The following is a 20,144-nucleotide window of genomic DNA, read 5'->3' as shown; positions in this document are numbered from 1 at the left end:
TTTAATGTCCTTGGCATTTCTTGCTCACTCCGCAGCTGGTAGGAGGCAGCCGCCTGATGCCACCCACAGCCCTAGCAGGGGGACCCAGCGGCCGGGTCAGCGGTGGCTCTCCCTCTACGGCGGCTTCCCCCACGCCCCACCCTGTTCCCGCTCTGAGGGCCTCTTTCAAATGGGTAGAGCCCTGACACCAGAGCCCCAGCTCCGACCCAGGCCAAGGAGGGGACAAAGCTGCGCCCTACAGCAGAACGAGGACACGGCTGTGCCAGTCTCACTGCTCGGCTCCGGGGGCCATGGCCTGGGAGGGGAGGGGAGGGGACACGTGGCCCAGTGACACTCGAGCCAGGAAGGAAATGCGTGGGGTACGTGTCCTTTATTCAGCTCCAGGAGCCCTGCAAGACCCAGGCATGCCCCGCCTGCTCCTCGAGCCCAGGCGGTTAGTGATGCTGTTGCTTGAACTGCAGGCCGCAGTAGCCGCAGGTTCCCATCTTTGTTTCTTTGTCCTAAAAAACATCCAAAAGGAAACATCTCACTTTTCTATTTCTCCCTCAAATCCATGGTGTGACATCAGACCCTGAGGAGGCAGGCCCCTGCTGAACACCCCCTGGGAACAGGGTTGCTGGACTGAACCATGAACCTGGTGTCGACCGGAGGGCCAAGACCTCCAAGTCAGCCCAGAGGGTTGCCTGGGCACCCTGCTGGCCCCATGTGGCTACTTCAGGCACTTGACTGCAACCCTGCCACTCACTGAGCCTCAGAGACAGGGACACCCCAGATCCTCAAGACGACAGGCCCCGCTCTGGGCCCCTCTTGGAGGAGGCCTCCACGAAACGTCCAGCCACGGTCAGCACCAAGGAAGATGAAGCCTGGGTGGCACCTCTGTGACAGGAAGGCAAGAGCTGAGAGACGGCTCGCCCCACAGCACAGGTCGCCTGCCCAGCACACCTCTCTGCGTGTCCTTCCCTTCCTTGAGTCTTTCTCTGTGGCCCTCCATGTGTCATGACAGGCCTGTGCCAAGCAGAGCCCACCAGCCCTGCCGGAGCTCACCACATGCCTCCTCCCCTAGATCCTTCTCTCCTCTATGACCTGCGTATAACGTGAGAGCACAGAGGGACTATCAGGACACAACTGTGTCCCCTCTCAAGGCCACAGGTTGAACGAAGCCCTAACCCTCCACAGCCCTGGATCCAGTGCAAATGAGGCCACCAGAGTGGATCCCGACCAGGATGACCAGTGTCCTCAGAGACCAGGACACACCCCAGTCAGACCTGTGAGGACGTGGTCCTGGGCCTCCAGCTCCAGGGCCGAGTGCCCAGGGTCCCAGGCTGTGGCAATGGGTGTGACGGCCAGCAGACTAGACAGGGACCAGTGAGAACAGGCAGGAGGAGACTGGCACTGTGGTCGCAGAGGGAAGGCAGGCGCAGGGTCTAGCACATTGAACCGTCGCCAGAGTATCTGTGGGCCTTTTTCCGCCATGGGGTTCCAGGGGCTGCGGAGGGCATAGCAGGCAGGGAGGGTGACAGGACCCACTGCGTACCAGGTTTATGTACACCTTGGGGTGGCCCAGGGCGCCCCCGCCGCCGTCGCAGGCGATCACCCGCTGGCCCACCTTGCTCACAGGCTGCTCTGCTATCAAGTCAATGGCAAAGTTCTCATTCACCTAGAAAGAGAAAAAGAAGACTTACCAGGCGACGTGGTCCTCCAGGGAGGGCTGGATGGGGCACAGCTCACCTGTGCATCCGGGTAGCACCCACAAATGACACCCGTCTGACTAACACAGCGTCTGCCCAAAGGCTGCACTAACAGGTCTCAGGCCCTGCCCTGTCCGTCAGGGGCAGAGTCTCCAGGCCACCCTCCACGATGCTGGGACACACTGCACTGTGCTCCATCCCTGCAGAAGCTCCACGGCGACCCTGACCTCCACGTACTGACGGCTGAGCTATGCTCAGTCCAGCGATGGGCACAGAATGCCCCCACTCTGCCCCCTAACCCTAGGAAGAAGCAGGAAAGTGCTGCAGTCGGTCACAGGCAGAAGGGACAGGGAAGCGTCCTGTGCCCAGTCCTGCGCCTCCCACCAGTGCGCACACCTCCACCTCCCTCCGTGGCCGACGGGTCTCGGCCTAGGCATTCAGGCCTGAACTCACGGTGCGGGGAAGCTGTCTTTATTCCCTGACCTCATGTCTGGGGGAGTGACCCTTCCTGTAATAAGCCTACTCCTTTATGTCAAACTGAGAGGAAGCCTATTAAAGATAAAAATAAAACACACAATTCCACGAAATAACACCAAGACTTACACAAAAAGAAAACAACCCAGGTGAACATGGATGACCTGTGAACCGCTACCTCCACTGGTGGAGTGCCCAGGCTTTAAGTCATTAAGAGCATCAGATTTCTTTAACATTGACACCAACCATCACACTGGGAGTTTCTATGTCCAACAGCTGAGAGGACTGGGCCATGGCACTCATCCACTGTGGGCCACTGACTCCGCCACAGAGAAGAACCAGTTACACCTGGGACCCAAGGTAAGTGAACCAGGGCCTGCGCCCGGCTTACACATCCCAGACTTGCTCTCACGTGAAAAACCCAAACTACAGATAAAGAGCAGAATAAAAGATGACCAGAAACAGGGACCTGGGCCTTTGTCCCATGGGAGAGGACAAGGGGACACGAGGGGGACGGGACCAAGGGGACAGAGGGACAGGGACAAGGAGAGGAGATGGGCAAGCCCTACGCCGCCAGGCACAGCCCCAAGCAGGGACGTCACACTGCGGGGGCTGCCAGTGCACGCCAGGAAATGCACGCCTCGCTTACACAGACACATGTCTGCACACACAGAAGGTTTGGACCACAGGGACAACTGCAGTTTTCACTTAAACTAACTTTCAACACAGAAAATGCTCCAGTGATCAGGCTGTCTTCAGAGTCTGGGGCTGGAGTGGGCGGGGACCTCGGCATAGGCACCACAGTGGACAGGGAGGGCCTGGCTCTCCGGGCCCTGCTGGGCACCACACACAGGCAGTACGGCAGACTTTCCTCCTGCAGCTTCCAGGCCTGGGTCACAACCCCTGCATCACCAGCCGGGAGGCAGGGCATGCGGGCAAAGGCCCTGCGGCCATCCTCCCTCGGCACACAGGGCAGCTGAACCACCCTGCACGCCCACACCTAGTTCCACCCAGAGCTTGGCGCCCACAGAGCCCTGCCAGCCACTCCCTGCACCTCCCCCCGCCCTCCTCCTGGTCCCTTGGCAGCAAACCAGGGTCACCCAGCTCTCCTGGGGCCGCTGTAGCCACTCCTATGTACGCCTCAGAGCCTGTTTAAGTTGGGTGAGGACCTGCTGATGTGCCAGCAAAGAGGCCAACATGGGATAAGGTGCCTGTCCCCTCCTCCAGCCTCCTCCTGTCTCAGCCTCCCTAGGAGCTGGAGTTACAGGTGCAGCCCACTGCAACTACCTCCCCAGTTTTAAAACTGGGGCAAAATACACACAAAGAATTAGCACCATAACACTTCCTAGTGACACTGAGCACAGTCACTGTGTTCTGCAACCATCACCACCACTCACCCCAGAAACCGCACTTCTAAACTGTACGCCTCTCCCAACAGACAGCCGCACCCCGCTCTGCACTGCCCATCCGTGCTGGGACGGCACACGAGGGATCATGGAGCCCAGCACCCTCTGGGTTACTGCATGCTCTCAGCATCCCCTTCTTCTGGGCTCACCAGCATCTTACTGCAGGAACACCTCTGCTCCCCTAAAAAGGTGGCGGCTTCACCTCCACATTGCCACCAAAGAACAGAGAAGCACTGAGGTCCCAGGGTTACACAGGTCCACCAGACTGGGCTCTGAGTGGGGGTCACAGGCCACAGACCCTGGCCTCCTGCTTGTCTTCAAGAGCTGGAGCCGGAGCCTGGTCTCAGGGCTACCGGGCCCCCACGCTCATTCCCACAGTGCAAATGGGGCAGGTGGGGCCGAGCACGTGCCACTCACCAGCGCCGGGCACCACGCCAGGCACCGCGCACAAGGTTGGCACAGAGGCTCTGCTGTGGACAGAAGGCTGGCCAGAGTGGGAGTTGGGACCTAACACACAAGCCACGTTGGGGACCAAACCCACCCAGTGACAGCGTTGAGGCCTCACCACCCGAGCAGTTACAGTCTTCACACTTCCAACCCTGCTGCATCAGCACTGGCAGCTTCCGGCAGCAGCGTCTGACAGCAGAGGAGCAAGAGAAGGGGTGACTGGGCACTTCCCAGGACCCCCGGGACCACCCTGGCCGACGTCTGGTCTGCCCTTGTCGGGGGCATCCTCCAGCCCCACAGCATTCTCTTCCCAGGGCTACCACCGTGTCACATGTCAAGACCAACAGGAACCTCTGAACCTCACAAGGAAGCTGCCTGGGATCCCCAGAGCCAGCTCAACACCCCAGGGCCTCAGGTGAGGTTTGCATTCAGCTAAATACAGTAGAACTGGGGACACATGCAGGGTGGCCAGAGGGTGGTGCAGGGAGGCTGAACAGGCAGAGCATGGGTGTGGGGGGGTGTGAGCATCTCTGGGTGTAATGGCAACAGCAGGTGCAGGACAGAGCACAACAGCATCAGCACAACTTCTTCATGAGGCGCAGGTGCACGCAGACCACCAGGCCCACAGGGGGCTACCGGTGGGAGGAGCTGTGGGAGCACTGCACTGTTTTTGCAGTTTTTCTGCAAACCCGAAAATGTTCTAAAAAACAATCTCTTAGGGGCTGGGGTGTAGCCTAGCTGTAAAGCCCTTTCCTGGCATGAACAAGACCCTGGGTTTGGTCCCCAGCACAATGCCCCACCAAAACAATTTTTAAAATTAAAAACATTATTAAAGAAGTGAAGCCCAAGCAGGATGCCATTTCCCAGGTACGACGCTGCCCGCCTGCAGGTGTAAGATGCATCCCTCACTCAGGATACCAGGCAGGGGTGCTGGGACACTGGTGGGTCCACACACCCACTGGGGCCAGGCAGGCTCACTGTCCTGCAGCCCCTGTTTTCAGCCCGCTGTTTCCACATCTGCCTCTGCCTGCTCACCTGTAGGACCTCTCCATTACCCTTTGCTTTGCCCAGCAGGAACCACACAAAGAATTTCCAGCAGAGGCGTCTGTGGCAGGGAGCTGTGCACCCTGGCTGAAGCACCATCAGTGCCGAGAAAGGAGTTAGGGCCAGAGCAGCTACACAGCCCACCTGTTTCCTGGCTGCTCAGCTCACAGCCCCGCTGGCATAGCACGACATCCGCCAAGCAAGGATGTGGACTCCAGCCTCACAACAACCTGACACACATCTCCCCTGCTCTGCCCGCCAAGACAACCTCCCTACCTCCATGACCCTCCCTGCCAGAAGCAAAACAAGCCTGCTCCCCACCTCAACACCACAGGAGCAACTGGCAAACGTCACATTCCAACACCTAGCTGGAAAGCCTAATGGTCCTGATCATGTAAAAGTGACACCCATTACTAATGCCAAATGTTCCTTGGTGCAAAACACAGGGCAGCAGCATACGAGCACAAGTGAAACCAGAAATACATGAACCAAGAAGGTGAGAAATGAACCAAGAAGGCTTCGAGGACAAGGAGTAGGTGTGGCTACACTCACAGAGTGCAAGGCAATCTGCATTATCCCACAGATGCCTATAATGACAAACACTGCAAAAAATTTTCACAAGGTTTCAAATTTACATACAAGAAAATTTCAGAGGCACTGACTCACAGTTGCCTGGTAGCCTGCAAATGCACACAGCTACTACCCACCAGCGGCAGACTCACTGCCACATCTAATAGACCTCACACCCTTCCCCGACTCTTCCTCTGAACCCTCAGGGGCTTCAGGCTCCTTCCCAAGTCAGCACTCAAGCAACACTGCAAACAGCCAACGGGAAAACACAAACTTCTCTCCTCCCATACATCAGTCACAGAGCAGCCAAACACTGAAGTCTGAGAACTTGAATTGTAACGGCCAGTGGCCAACATGGGAGCTTCTCCAGAAGGTTCTGCAGCTCCGGACGGACCAGAAACTGGGAAAGAACAATGAAGCCAAAATCAGGAGGAAGGGGGAGGTATTGATTTACCAGACCCCTGAGATAAGAAGAGTGATGTAAGATGCACATGAAAGAAAAAAATCACTCACGGAAGCTGGAGCCCTGCTTAAACTAACAGGAGGGAGAATGCGGGCTGGGGACATGGATGCAACAGGGAGTGAGACAGGAAACACGCTTATCTCAGCAGAAGACTCCATTTTCAATATTCTTTCTCCAGCAGCACCATCATGGGTGTGGGAACTGACCTGTCTTCCTGTGCAATGTGCAGAGGAATCAGACCCACTTAGAGAGGGGTCATTTCAACTTGTAGTGTCCTTGTGAGAACACATCCAAACTTATTTAATGAAAACTGTGAAAAGCAAACTCCAAGGGGTGATTAGAAGAATAATCTGAGACACAGAAAAGAAAAAAAATGATCCTCATGTATAAATGGCTATAGGATGCTATGGTTATACATATTATATTAAATGTTTTGGAAAGAAAAACCAAAAACAATTAAGCACTCCGCTAGGATGCTTAAGACACAGGATTTAAGTCTTATGTATTAATTTTTATTTCTTGTTGGTGTCAGAGGTTAAATACCTGTGTCCCAGGCTTGGGACTAAAAGTGTTTTGGATTTTGAAATATTTGCATGTGCATTTCAAGATATCTTGGACATGGAACTGAAGTCTAAATAGGAAATTCATTTATGTTTCTTTACACAGCCTGAAAATAACTGCATACGAAACTTCTAACATGCCTGTATTTTAAGTGAGACCATCTCTAGTTGAAGCACCATGTGCAGACTCAGAGATTTTGGGTTTTGGAGCATTTCCGGTGTTTGGATTGGAGATGCTCAACCTGTTTAAGTATTATGAATGCTTACCACTGGCTCTTACACTGGCTCTTGTACTCACCTCTTTCTGACGACCTACAAACCGAATTTTCCTGTAGTCTTTATTGTCATAAGCCTGAAAGAAAAAAGTCCATCTGTGACTTTTGCTGCCTAATTCTGAAAGTGGTCACTTAACATCAAGCTAAGTATTGTAGAAAAGTGTTTTTCTTGACATTTTAGGCCACTGACAATGAGCTAGCAACAAAGAGGACAAACTGTACTTGTGCATACAGTCACATATGTCAGCAGGGTTCCCAATAAAGGTGATCTGACAGGCGGGCAGCCAGCCTGCGTGACCAGGCAGCTGGAGCCCAGAGCAGATGAGTGGAGGAAGGCCTAACTTCCTTTCACGAAAGCCTTCACAGCTTTATTTCCCCCTTAAATGTATTGGGTGACATTCTCATCCGTAATTTTCCATCTGTTCGCTCACCATGATAGTTGACAGCTTCTGTGTGCGCTCATCAGACCCCCAAGTCATTAAACTTAGGCTCTCTGCAGCTCCACCGCAGCCCCCTGGGCTGCACTGGGAGGTCAGCCGTCGCCCGCAGGCGAGAAGATTTGCACATGTGGGACCCGAGCGGGAGTGAGCGAGTTACTCGCAGCTCTGGGAGCCTCAGGACGAGGCCCTGCCAGCGCTATCCGGCCGTCTACTCTCCGCGGCCTGAACCGTGGGTATCGGGTGTCACAGTTACCTGGCCGGTATGCGTGATCTTCTCCCCAGTCGGCGACACCCGCACCCCGAAGGCCCGCACGGCTCGCGGCAGGACCAGTAGCCGGCGGAAGGTCACTGCTGCCGCCATCTTGCCCGTGACCCCTGACCTGGCAGGCGTCACGCTGAGCGCCGACGCACGCGCACGGCTTCCGGTGGGGACCGGCTCCCGGGACATATTTCACTCTGAAGAAGCGCGCCCGGGGGCGGTGCGTAAGGTGAGCGTGCGCGCTAAGCCGTTCTGCCGGCAGGTGCGGCCTCCGATTGGAACTGCCCCTAAGAGCGAATAATAGTGCGCAGTCTTCCGGGGCTTAGTACCGGCCGAGCCCTTCCTGTTTGGGGAAGCAAGCAAGGGAAGTTGAAAAGTGAAGCGGTGTTGTATCCTGATGGCAGTCGGTGGTGCTGAGAAGTTAAATAGCAAATGTTTTTATTGGGTGAAGAAATCAATTCTTAGCAGAAGCAGAAGAAACTAGAAGCGCATCCTGGCACACATACTCAGCATTCCGGGTTTCTGCCACAGAGCCCTAATAAAGCTACCAGTGAACCACAGCTGACTTTCATCCTGCGGACGACACCCCTGAAGACTGGGGGACGATCACCTTAGAGCTGACACGGTTCCATGCCCATTCTGTGTAGAGGCGACCCTGGTCCCTGGTTATTTTTTGGTCCCTCTTGAGGTGGCGCACAAAAAGCAGGGGAGGGGACAGAGCAGAAGAAACTTTTAATGCGGACATGGGCGTTTCATAGAGGTGCCGCGGTTCTCAGGGAGAGCCCTGGCTTGTGACTGGCTGGACAAGGAACCTTTCAGAGCCTTCTGGGGTGACAGTCACAGGGGGCCGCCACTGAAGGAGTGAAGTGGTCAGCGCATACCCTGGGCTCAGCAGGGCGGGCTAGCGCTAAACTCCAGGACTCAAGAGACAGCCTGGTTGGGGCGAGCTCTCTAGTGACCCCTTCCTTCCAGCAGCCAAAGCCTGAGAACCAGGTGACAATCAGTGAGGCAGGAGCAAAGGCTCAGCCTCCAGGCCGCAGGCCTGGGAGGTGTGAAGGGCACCCTTTAAAAACCCCTAGAAAGGGAAAGGACTGCGGTGGTGGGGGACGGTCACCTTGGAGCTGACCAGGCTCTAGGCTCTGGCGCTGCCTGGCCAGGCATGAGGGTGGGGTAAGCTACCGGCACCGTGTGCGCTGCCAAAGTCAGTATACAGCGGGTGCGTTCTGGTGCAGCCCCAGCAACGCAGAGCCTGGGCGGTGGCCTAGCAGGTGTGCATGGCACAGCTCATTCCATTTCTGTCTACCTCTGGGGCTCTTCTACAGCTCCAAGGGGAAAGGCAGTTTAGCTGTGACCAGTTAGGGCCGCTGGCTGGTGTTTCCCTGCGACTTCACACATCCGCCAGGGTGGCACTACATAGAATCGTTCCACTTTGTTTAAACGTTGGTGTTTGTCAGTTTTTCTTATGTCTAATTGGCTGTAATTTCTTTCTAACTCTGGATATGCATTTTCGGCCCTATTTGTGCGTTTTTTCATCGGTAGGTTAGGAACCCAAACAGAATGTGCTGGGGGCGTGGCGGTCCCAGCGCTCATGCGCCGCGGTCTCTGCACCCGCCTTCCCAGCGACCATCCGCCATCCTTCTTCCTGGCAGCAACGCCTTCGTCGCCCACTGCGCAGGCGCGGGAGCTCTCGTTCGCAAAGGCGCAGGCGCCGCCACCGGTGCTGACAACTTGTGGCCGGGCTTACTCTTACCAGGTCAGAGTTCGAGGGTCCTGGGGACCCAGTTAGTGGGGCCCAGCTAGGAGGGCGGGCTGGGGAGTGAAGGCAGGCGGGTGGGGGTCCCGCCCCGACAGCATTCTCCCGACGGGAGGCGACACGCGGGCGCAGTGACCTGAGGGTGGCCCTGAGCCCGGCCCGACCCGGCCCGGCCCTGCATTTCTGCAGCCCGCACCCCAAGCCACCGGGACTGGGCAGGGACCGCAACCACCGCGTTTTCTCCCCGCAGGTCCTGGCGCCATGGCCGCCCCGCTGATCCGGAGCGCGCTGGCCGCCGCCACACACCCCTTGCGACTTCTGGTGTGTGCTGGGCCGCGCGCGCGCTCCTCGGCGCTGGCAGGGCCCCACGGAGCGGCCGTGCCCGCGCTCGCCGCGCCCTGCGCCCTCATGACCCCGCGCAGCCTCCCGCCGCTGCCGCCTGCGCTGGGTTTCAAGACCAAGGCGGTGCTCCAAAAGCGCTGCCGGGACTGCTACATGGTGAAGAGGAATGGGCGCTGGTACGTGCTCTGCAAATCCAACCCGAAGCACAAGCAGCGGCAGATGGTATAGCCTGCGTCCTTGCGTCCCAGCGCTCTGGAGAACAGTCGTGACCTTGCCGAAGAAAAGGACAGCTTCAGGGCTCTGTTGAATCAGCTCCTGGGTCTTCCTTTCAGTTTTTTAGCAACTCAGATATAGACAGGCCAGGCTGGAGTCTGCTGGGAAGGAACCCCCTCTGTGCTGGGCTGGAGGATGCAAAATAATGCAGAAGGCAAAGCTAGTTTCATGCCAGAAAGAACTGAGTCCGCAGGCCCTCACCGTTCCTGATGTGGATGTGAACTCCTTGTCGCTTCAGTCCTGTCTGAGGTCGAGGGTGAAGAACATTAACAGCAGTCTGTAACTCACAGGAAACAATTTGTTTAGGAATAAATTCGTTTATGAATAAATGCATCTCGGAGTCGGCTTTGGCTGCCTTAGGCTAGCAAGTTGGTGCTTTCAGAAAGTCCATTTTTGGGGTGGGGGGGGGGTGTTGGCCGGGCTCCGGGAAGGAGAGTCTATCTCTGGGACCTGCTTGGCCACCTGCTGTGAACCCTGGGTTGTTAAATCTTGCAAACCCAGGGAACTCGAGGTTCGTGTGGCACACGTTACTGCCTGATTCCAGACCGGCACAGTGCACTGGTGTGGCCACTGGCCACCCCGCCTGCAGCCAGCAGTCAGGGAAGTGCATGGTTAAGCTATTCGAAGGCTATTTGTATTAAGAAACGATTTCACTGGGGAACATGGGAAGCACATGAACAGAATGTATTTATGCAACTGATAAGTACACAGAAACAGTGTAATTATGACGTGCTAGTTTTCCCGTTTACAGACTAGGAAACAGGCACATAGGACCCTGGGTCATACTGCTGGGGAGAAGCAGGGTTGGAATTGGGGTCCAAGCCCTAAGCCACAGCACACTATCACCTTTCAAGTGGGACGTCAGGCACCAAAGAGAATGCACAGGAGGAGCAGCTGTGATGGGAAAGAGCCACAGGGTCAGGAGAGACAGAGGGCTGATAGGCTGCAGCTCTGGACAGCAGGTGCCAGGGCCTTGCTCATGTGATGAGGGTTGGTCCGGGTGAAGTTTGCTGGTGCCACCTGTCTGGGCCTGCAGTAGCTGGGTCCTAGTGGCACTGGAGCCCAGGGGAGCAACACACAGGGCTCTGTGGCTCCTGCAGCCCTGGGGCCGAGGCCTGACTGACCAGTCAGAGCTCTCATGAGAGATAGCCATCAACAGCTTTGGGGGGACTGGGGGAGGCATCCACCAGGGTGACAAGGCCAGATGGCCACTAGGACTGGGCCTGGCAAGGGGCTCAAGGACAGTGCTGCAGGGCTGTGCTCAGGGCAGAGGGCAGGGTGAACATGGAGGCCCTGCATTCCCAAGTCTCGGTGCAGGGACCGGGTAGAGGTGGCCCAGAAGTAGTAACAGGTGGGTTGGAGGTATCAGCAGAGGCCACTTGGTCAAAGCCACTACTGGGAGCTGAGAGGACTGTGTCAGACTCCACCCCCATGGCCAGCACGCTGGGCACCCAGCCCCCTCCTGGCCCTAACAGCCAGGTCTCCCCAGGCCACTTGCACCCTGCCTGTGAGTCCCAGCTCATGGCTTCCTGAAATGAGGGACCACCCCACCCACCACTTCCTGCTGCTCCAGGTCTCCCAGCAAAGTCCACAGTGTTCAGGCCAAGCTCAAGCCCTGACGCCCTGGTGTGACCCTTACACAGTGCCCTGTCGGGGATCACTGAGCTCGTGCCCACCCAGCTGTTGGGAGCCGCTGAGGCCTGTGGGAAAGAGCGAAGCCTGAGCTAAATTACCCCTCCCATCGAGTGAGCCAAGTTGGCGCCTGCTTCTTGCCCCCTGATTGCCCTGGCGACGTAAACAGCCCGCGCAATAGACTGGTCTACCCAGCAACTAATGACGATGACCAATCAGCTCACATGCCTGCTGTTGCCCTATTGGACAATGAGTCCGTATATATGTGTGTGACCCACGCTGCTAATAGAGGGATAGAGAAAGTCCACCGGTGAGAAAGGACTGGTGGCAGAGCAGAGGCCTCGCAGGGCCCACGCGGAGACAAATAAAGACAAGGTTACACACCGTCAGAATCTGTCGTGTGTTTTTCCTGCCGGCCGGGAGCGACACCGACACCCAGCCACAGGAATCACAGGCCTCGAAGGCCCTTCTTGAGAAAATGAGGCTGCATCCTGAGTCCCATTCCCTGAGAGGGACAGCTAAGCTGGCTCCTGCCAGCACTGAGTGGTCCACTGGGGAACTCTCAGAGCTGAGCACCTCCCCAGTTCCCCCAAAGCTGGCTAGCCTGTGTTAGAAAAAGAATCAGGTAGCTTGAGGCCTGGAGAGACCAGGACCCTGGGCTGGTCACCCCTCAGCTGGGCCATGGCCACATCAGCCAAGGCCAGTGTTCCAAGCCGGACCTGTCATGTGGCTGGAACCAGGGCTGATGTGACCTACAGCCAGCTCTGGATGGTGACCACAGACCCCAGGCATGCTGCAGCCTCTTGCATTCCTGTGTGAGGTCTGTGTCCCCTGCCTCCACTGTGAGTGGCTTCTGTAACCCCTGAACAGGGTTGGGCAGAGTGTTGGGGAGACCTACAGCCTCTGCTCTGGCCCAGGGGCCTCTACAGCTACTTTGAGGTCGGCGATGCCCAGGTGCCCAGGGAGGTGCCTTTCAGACATCGCTGGGAGCTCAGGGATGACTTCCCAGCCAGGCACCAGGAGCGAGAGCAACCATACTTTGGGAGGACCCAGCCACAGCTGCCAGCTGATGGCCCCTGTGGTGGCGGGAGGCCTGAGCCCCATCACCCCAACACATGAGAGCATAGAGCCTGTTGCTGTGGTGAATGCCTACATTGCATGACCAGAACATACAAGGACAGAGCCCTGGGCTCCAGGACCACACTGCTGGGAACCCAGCAGGAGCAGCCAAGGAAGCCCTGGGGCCAGGACAGAACCATAGTCCAGGGCTCAGGTGGTGGGAGATGGGGGCTCTGCAGGGGCAGGCAGGGCTCAGAGAGCAGAAGGTGGGTAGGAGGGCCTCCAGCAAGACTGGAGGTGAAGAGCTTGCAGGGTCCAGGGAGAGTCTGAGCCTGGAGAGGCCCCCCACGCACAACAGGCCACCTGGGTTGACCTGAGCAGATTTGATGCCCACTCATTATGAGCTGTAGTGCTGTCCTGACTCAACCTCTGCTGGGACCCGATGGCTTTAGCACCCCCAGCAGGACTGGAGATTCACTGTACCTCCCCAGGGGGCTCACATACCCACACTTGCCCCCAAGCACACAGGATGCCCAGGGCTGTTTCCCACTGGAGAGCTGGTCGCCTGTTCCCCCCCTCCCCCACCACCTCTCCTCACCCACCTCTGTGCCCTTGCCTCCCACCTCCCTTGTGCCCCGCCAGTCTCCAGGACAAGACACTGTAGCTTTCAGAGTGAGATGCCCCTACGGCACATCACCACGTCCCTGGGGGTCGTGGGAGGAGTTCCCCTTTCTCTTGGGGTAGAGCCACAGCTGCATAGAAGTGGGGAGCTGATGTGATGGTGCCCTAAAGGCAGGCAGGTGAGCCAGACTGGGGAAGGGGGTCCAGCAAGCTCCTGGCGGATTGGTTTCTCTCCTTAAAGTGTCCCCTGTCATAGCCAGCCATGGGCACCACAGAGACTTTGCAGGCTTCCCGATCTTCACTTTTTTAATAAACCAGCACAAAGTAGAATTTATTTACATAACGCTGTGATCCGTGAAGGTTACCATAACACCGAGGGACCACATTAGCCGCCTGAGTGGAATTCATTAGAAATTAACTACCACTTAAATTAATTTTCCCACAGTCACAAGGCTGTAATGGCAGGAGCAGGCGCCGTCCATCAGCGGCTGCTGACAAGCAACCTGTCACCGCCGTTATTTATAGGTGAGTGCGTCGGTGTGGAGCGGGTCCAAGCACAGAGCCTGCACAATCACACACCGCCTCCAGAGGCCCAGACGGCCCTATGGTTTGGTTCTCATCCTGCTTGGGGCAGCCAGCAGCTACTCTGGTCAGGGGCACAGCCCACAGGGTCAGGTCTCTGTCTCAGAACAGATTGCACCCCGAAGCACTGAAGAAGGTCCCGTAGGCCTCTCCAAAGTGCAGGGGCCTCCAGGCTGTTGAGTCCAGAGCCCAAGTCAGTTACAGCTCGGAATGCTCTCCAGGGAACCCAGGTGCAGGGAGAGCTGGCAGGGTCCCTGGATCTGGGGCAGAAGGCAAAGCATGTGTGCACACGTGTGGATGTGTGCACACAGACGCAAATGGCATCCATGCATTGTGTTTCACATATGTGTGTGGCTGTGTGTACAGGTGGTCTTTATGTGATGTGTGGTATGTTTGCACACGCACACATGCAAGTATCTGGTGTGCTCAAGTGCAGCCACAAGTGGGTTGTGCAGCTGTGTGCTGCACACACTGAGTTCGTGCATCTGCATGCTCATGTGCACATGTGGTGTGCTCAGCCCTGGTGTTCAGATGCACATGCACTGGCAGATGCCGCTTGCTTAGGGACTCAGATGCGTGGAAGAGACTTGGCCACTCAGCACGGAGGCCTGTTCTGCTCAGAGAAGGGTGGGCAGTGACATGGCAGGAGTTTCTCAGGACCACGATGTCCCTCCAGAACAGTGAGGACCAGTGGTCTAGGTCAGAGCAGAGCATGGGTCAGGAACCAGAGTCACCAGGTGGCCTGTGGGAGGACTGCAGATGCCGGGAGGGGTCCCCAGGCTGTCCCAGGCTGGCACCATTTCCTAAGGTGGCTGGAGAGGATGGGCAGAGGCGACACATGGAGGGTCCAGGAGGATGCCCACCTGAGGCTGCTGTGCCACGCTCCCCACCTTGATCCTGTGGTGGGCCCTGGCATTGTGACAGGACAGGGACTGTGGTGCGGCCCCAGGCCCAGGTGCTTTCCGAGTGGCTGCAGAGCGTGGGCTCTGGGCCTCCTGTCCACCCAGCCAGGTCGCCCCACAGCCTCAGCAGCCGGCATGACAGCAGGTGCTGCGGAAGTACAGACTCCGAGGGGCCGTCTGCTTCATGTCTGCACTGTGGGTCATCCTGCTCTGTCCCCAGGCCAGCGTGGATGGCCAGAGTAGGGGTAGGGGTAGGGCTAGGGCTGCCCAGCAGAGCCAAGTGGTCATTAGGGGTGGAGACAGGATGGAACGGGGTAGGAGGCTTTCCTGGTGACTGGGGGAGGGGAGAGACCCTGGATGGGAAAAGAAGGGGGCAAAGGGCAGAGCCAAGAAGGTCCCCTGAGAAGCTCCTGAGCTGGGCCTTGGGAGTTGGAGTCTTGGCCTCCACCCTTGCAGGCCCTCAGCAGGAGATGGGGGCCCTCAGGAAACGGCTGCTGAGGGGCTCCCCATAGAGGCCAGGGAGGCCTGTGCGCACCATGGCCAGGCTCTCAGCACTGTGCAGCACTCCAGACCAGCCTGGCAGAGTGCATGGCAGGAAGGCCAGCAGGGAGAAGGCGAGGAAAGTCAGGGCCTTGGGCACCTGGGCACTGGGTCTGGGAAGGAGGTGTCTCCGCTGGGAACCCCTGCCCCAGCGCAACCCGTGGTTTGAGTTTGTCGGGTGGGCTTTGGGTTCCTGCTATACCGATGCCCTGCCTCCCGCCTGCCTGCCGCTCTAGGCTTTGTGGCAGAGCGCCGGCTTCCGCCTGGCTCTGATTAGCCCACGTGATGCGTTCCTCTTAACGTAGCACCGTTTTCTCATCCTCCAACTCCACCAACTGCAAACAGCACATAGCCCGAGGCCGCCGGAACGATGCCAGTGTCAAACGCTGAGAAATGTATTTGTTTTGAGTCCTCCCAGGACGAATGGTAGACATGTAAAAATGTTTCCTTGCCTTCTCTCAGGGAATACTTAGTTCAGAATTAACTTCTGTCAGGGAAACTGTCCACACCGAGTGTAGATGACTTCCTGCGGTTCCCATTTTACTGGGGAAAATACCACGCTATGTTTGACACATGTGATTACAAGTTTACAGAATCTACTTAGGTTTCTGCTGCTATTACTGTTTCTCTTTAGGAAAAGCTACTCATTAGAACTAAAGAGAAGGCTTCTTTCAGGAGAAACAAATAGATGCAGGGAATCAGTTATTCCAGTGCCTGGGCTCCCCGGAGGGAGCTGACCTCCATCCGAAGACCAGTCCCTGGGTGGGGCCAAACGTCACTTCCCCCTGGGAGGACACACAGGCTACATGTGTGCACACCCAGCTCAGACGTGCATGCATGCACACACTACCCTCCCAAGGACAAAGGCTCACCGAAGACAGACACAGGGTAGGCAGATGCTGGTCTTTAGCACAGCTGCTTTTTATGACTGGTACCCATGGTCACTCCAGCCCATAGTCACCCAGCGGACAGTCAGATTTCCTGTCAGGGAGGCTGCTTAGGAAGACACAGCCCGGACACCCTGTCTCCCAGCCCATAGGCACCCAGGCCTTGTGTTTGCTAACATTGCCAGCAAGGAGGGAATACAGGTGACTGCAGGAGCAGAGCTGGGACCCCACGTCAGCACCGCACTTCATGACTCTTACTTTCTGGTGTGGAGGGGGGCAGGTCCTCTGCTGCCCACCTGGTAGACTACAACACAGGCCCAGGAGAAGACTCCCACAGCTGCCTTCAAACCCACAGCCTGCAGTGTCACGTGCTGTGTCGTTAATCTCCAGCTGCCATGGCAGAGCCCACAGTCTGGGTGGCTTCACAATAGACACGTGTGTTGCATGGTGCTAGAGGCTGGATCCAAGGCCAATTTGGTCGACACTCCCTTCTGAGATGACATACCTGATGATCACACTGAAGGGCGGTCAGGTTCATTCTGGCTCGTGGTTTCAGAGGGTTCAGTCCATGGTGAACTGGTTCTAAGTCGGAAACATCACAGTGGAAGGATGATATAGAAGAAACACCTAGAGGTGGCCAAGAGGGACGAGGGGACGACCCCAGGGGAAGAGGCAGGGACCAGATGCAGGGCCCACCCAGACACACCCAGAAACTGTTTTACTAATCTCAGCATTTCTCAAGCCAATCAAGTTGACAATCACGATAAACCCACATCACAGTCCATCCCTTGTCAAGTTGAGCCCCAACTCCTCTCCTTAAACCACACTCAATCTCTAAATAGAAACATTAACAGCTTCGTTATTCCACCTAAAATGACACGCAGCTGTCCCGAGGACAACCTCCAGTGCGGGACTTCCTTCCACACAGTCTCAGTTCTAATAAAGACAGACTTAGCTGTGAGCCCCAGCAAAACTCAAAAGCAACTTGCGTGTTCCCAGCGTACAATGGCACAGGGTAAACAAAAGTCATTCCAAAAGGAGGAACCAGGAAACAGAAGGAACTAGACGCAAGGGAGACCAAAACCAGAGGGCGGGCCCTAAGTCCTACACGCCTAGATCCGGCACACAGGGCCCCTGGTGCTGAGACCTGTGCTTCAAAGGTGTTGGCTGGTCCTGCGCCTGCCTATGGCTTGCTGATTGCAGACACATGGCTCTCACCTGGCCTGGCCCTACCACTGCCCGCACCTTTCCTCCGCAGATGTTCCACGTTCCTGAAGTCTCTGACTTTCCTGGGTCACCACTGCTCCTTCGGCCGCAGTCTCAGAGCTTTTCGCATCGTGCTCAGGAGCTCCTGGCAGGAATTCCACTCTGTGACCGGTAGCCTGGTCTCCCAAGCCTTCCTTTGACATCTCAGTGAAAGCCTGTTACCCTACACCACTGGCGTTCTGCACCCCTGCAGAACCAGTATCACAAGGACAGTGTGCTCCCAGCTCAAGCAGCAGCTGGCCCCCTTGGCCTGTGGTTGCAGCAGCCTTTGGGTGCCTGAAAGGCTGACTGCAGGGAGATGATGTCCCCAGCTTGGCCCGAGCCGAGCCTGTGGCCAGGCCCCACTTTGCTGGCTCCAAACCTGCAGACCTCAACGCTGCTCCACCTCACTCTGTGCAGTCCCTCGGGGCAGCCACAGCCTCTGGGACAGTGGGTGCTGGACACTGGCCCCCTCCTCACCCGAGTGCTTTGCAGATAAACAGCATCTCGGGGAGACTGAGTCTGGGACAGTCGTGGGGCCCGGAGGATCCCCGCCACATTGGGCTTGCAGGCCCTGGGGAGAGGACCCATCTGACGGTCTGCCCACTCCTCCCCATCCATCCTTAATCTCATTCAGCGGAGGTGGGAGTGGTGAGTAAAACCCCAATTTCTACACCCGTCACACGGCTGGGAGCAGCCCTGTCGGTCCTGGCCAGCTCAAGGCGTCATGCAGATGGCTGCAACAGCTGGACTTCTCTGGGGCACTTGGCTCCTGCAGTACGGGGGCTGGAAATTCAGCTCTCGCTTAGAGTGGCCAGTGGGAGCCACAAGAGCTAGGGTCGCATCTGGAGTCTGAAGTCCGCAGGCAGTGGGAACTCGCAGGACATGTACAGTCTGGAGGGGAAGCCCTCTGCGCTCTTCACACCTTCCACTGACAGGGCGAGGCCCACCCTCATGGTGGAGGGCTACCTTCTGGATTCACAGTCTGCTCATGAAAACATTAGTCTCATTTAAAAATGCCCTCAACACACAGCTCACCTGGTGTGGGCCTCAACAGCGGCCTCCCCAAGCTGACACACAAAATCCCCATTATATGAATCAAAGAATTGGTTCTTTGAAAGAGTAAATAAAATTGATAAGCCCCTAGCCCACTTTATTAAAAAAAGGGAAGAAAAAGCTCAAATTCATGCAATAAGGAATGAAAAAGGCGAAATCACTACAGACTCTGTAGAAATACAGAAGATCATCACCACCTAATTTGAAAACCCCTACTCTCATAGGTTTGATAACACAGAAGAAATACAGATTCCTAGAAACATATGAAGTACCAAAGCTAGATCAAGAGGATGTAAAACTGCTGAATAACCTACTATCTATTAATGAAATCGATAATGTAATTAAGTCCTTACCTACAAAGAAGAGCCCAGGCCCAGATGGATTCACTGCAAAATTCTACAAGAAATACAAAGAAAAACTAACGCCGACACTCCTCAAATTCTTCAATGAAACTGAAAGGGAAGCAATCCTTCCTAAGTCATTCCTGGAAGCAAATATTACTCTAGTACCAAAACCTGAGAAAGACCCAACTAAAAAAGAGAACTATAGACCGATCTCCCTAATGAACACAGATGCAAAAATCCTCAATAAAATATTGGCAAATAGGATGCAGCAAATCATCAAGAAGATTATATACCATGACCAAGTGGAATTCATCCCAGGCATGCAGGGATGGTTCAACACACGTAAATCAATAACTGTAATCCACCATATCAATAAAGCCAAAAGTAAGAATCACATGATCATCTCTTTGGCTGCAGAAAAAGCTTTTGATAAGGTCCAACACTCATTAATGATAAGAACCTTACAGAAAATTGAAATAGATGGTCTTTACCTCAATATAATAAAAGCCATTTACGACAAACCAGCAGCCAGTATCATACCAAATGGCCAAAAATTGAAGGCCTTTACTTAAAATCAGGCATAAGACAAGGATGTCCCTTATCACCACTCCTATTCAACGTAGTACTGGAAATACTAGCCAGAGCAATTAGACAAGAGAGAGAAATAAAAGAGGTAAAGATAGGAAAAGAAGAAGTTAAATTATCATTATTTGCAGATGACATGATACCATACATAGAAGACCCCCAAAACTTCATTGAAAGACTCCTAGATATAATAAATAAATTCAGCAATGTAGCTGGATACAAAATCAATACTCAAAAATCAACAGCATTCTTATACACTAACAACAAGATTACAGAGAGAGAAATAAGAGAAGCCACACCCTTCACACTAGCAACCAAAAAAATGAAATATTTAAGAATTACTCTCACGAAAGAAGTGAAAGAACTATACAGGGAAAATTATATTACACTGAAAAAAGAAATTGAGGAGGATCTCAGAAAATGGAAAGACATCCCTTGCTCATGGATAGGAAGAATAAATATTGTGAAAATGGCCATTCTCCTAAAACTGCTATACAGATTCAGTGCAATCCCAATAAAAATAACACCAACATACCTTATGGATCTAGAGAAATCACTCCTCAAATTCGTCTGGAACCAGAAGAGACCTAGAATAGCAAAGACAGTTCTAAGCAGCAAAGGCAAGGCAGAAGGCATCATAATCCCTGACTTGAACTTATATTACAAAGCAACAGTAGTAAAATCAACATGGTACTGG

The 20,144-nt window shown here is 55.2% G+C and overlaps 2 protein-coding genes across 3 annotated transcripts; one reads left to right on the top strand and one right to left on the bottom strand.

Moving 5' to 3' along the window:
• Positions 1-351: 351 nt before the first annotated feature.
• On the bottom strand, positions 352-7,816 carry Ndufs6 (NADH:ubiquinone oxidoreductase subunit S6). 2 transcript variants are annotated; one of them, XM_063257936.1, is made up of 4 exons: positions 7,621-7,816; positions 6,951-7,004; positions 1,535-1,657; positions 352-493 (listed from the first exon to the last, which is right to left on the bottom strand). In XM_063257936.1, the coding sequence occupies exons 1-4, from the start codon at positions 7,813-7,815 to the stop codon at positions 371-373; spliced, it is 495 nt and encodes a 164-aa protein (XP_063114006.1). In that variant the 5' UTR covers position 7,816; the 3' UTR covers positions 352-370. The 2 variants fall into 2 exon arrangements, with proteins under 2 accessions (XP_063114006.1, XP_003462156.2); XM_003462108.5 differs by having other exon boundaries at positions 352-500; positions 7,621-7,815.
• Positions 7,817-8,475: 659 nt separating this feature from the next.
• On the top strand, positions 8,476-10,327 carry Mrpl36 (mitochondrial ribosomal protein L36). Its single transcript, XM_023560287.2, has 3 exons — positions 8,476-8,619; positions 9,166-9,379; positions 9,630-10,327. Exons 2-3 carry the CDS (start codon positions 9,184-9,186, stop codon positions 9,947-9,949), a joined length of 516 nt encoding a protein of 171 aa, XP_023416055.1. The 5' UTR covers positions 8,476-8,619; positions 9,166-9,183; the 3' UTR covers positions 9,950-10,327.
• The last annotated feature ends 9,817 nt before the right edge of the window (positions 10,328-20,144 follow it).

Source organism: Cavia porcellus, unplaced genomic scaffold (assembly GCF_034190915.1).
Source record: "Cavia porcellus strain 051 isolate PalLab524CR breed Dunkin Hartley unplaced genomic scaffold, mCavPor4.1 scaffold_11, whole genome shotgun sequence".
Taxonomy (NCBI): domain Eukaryota; kingdom Metazoa; phylum Chordata; class Mammalia; order Rodentia; family Caviidae; genus Cavia; species Cavia porcellus.
The sequence above is the reverse complement of the archived record's forward strand: the minus strand, read 5'-3'. Positions and strand labels throughout refer to the sequence as shown.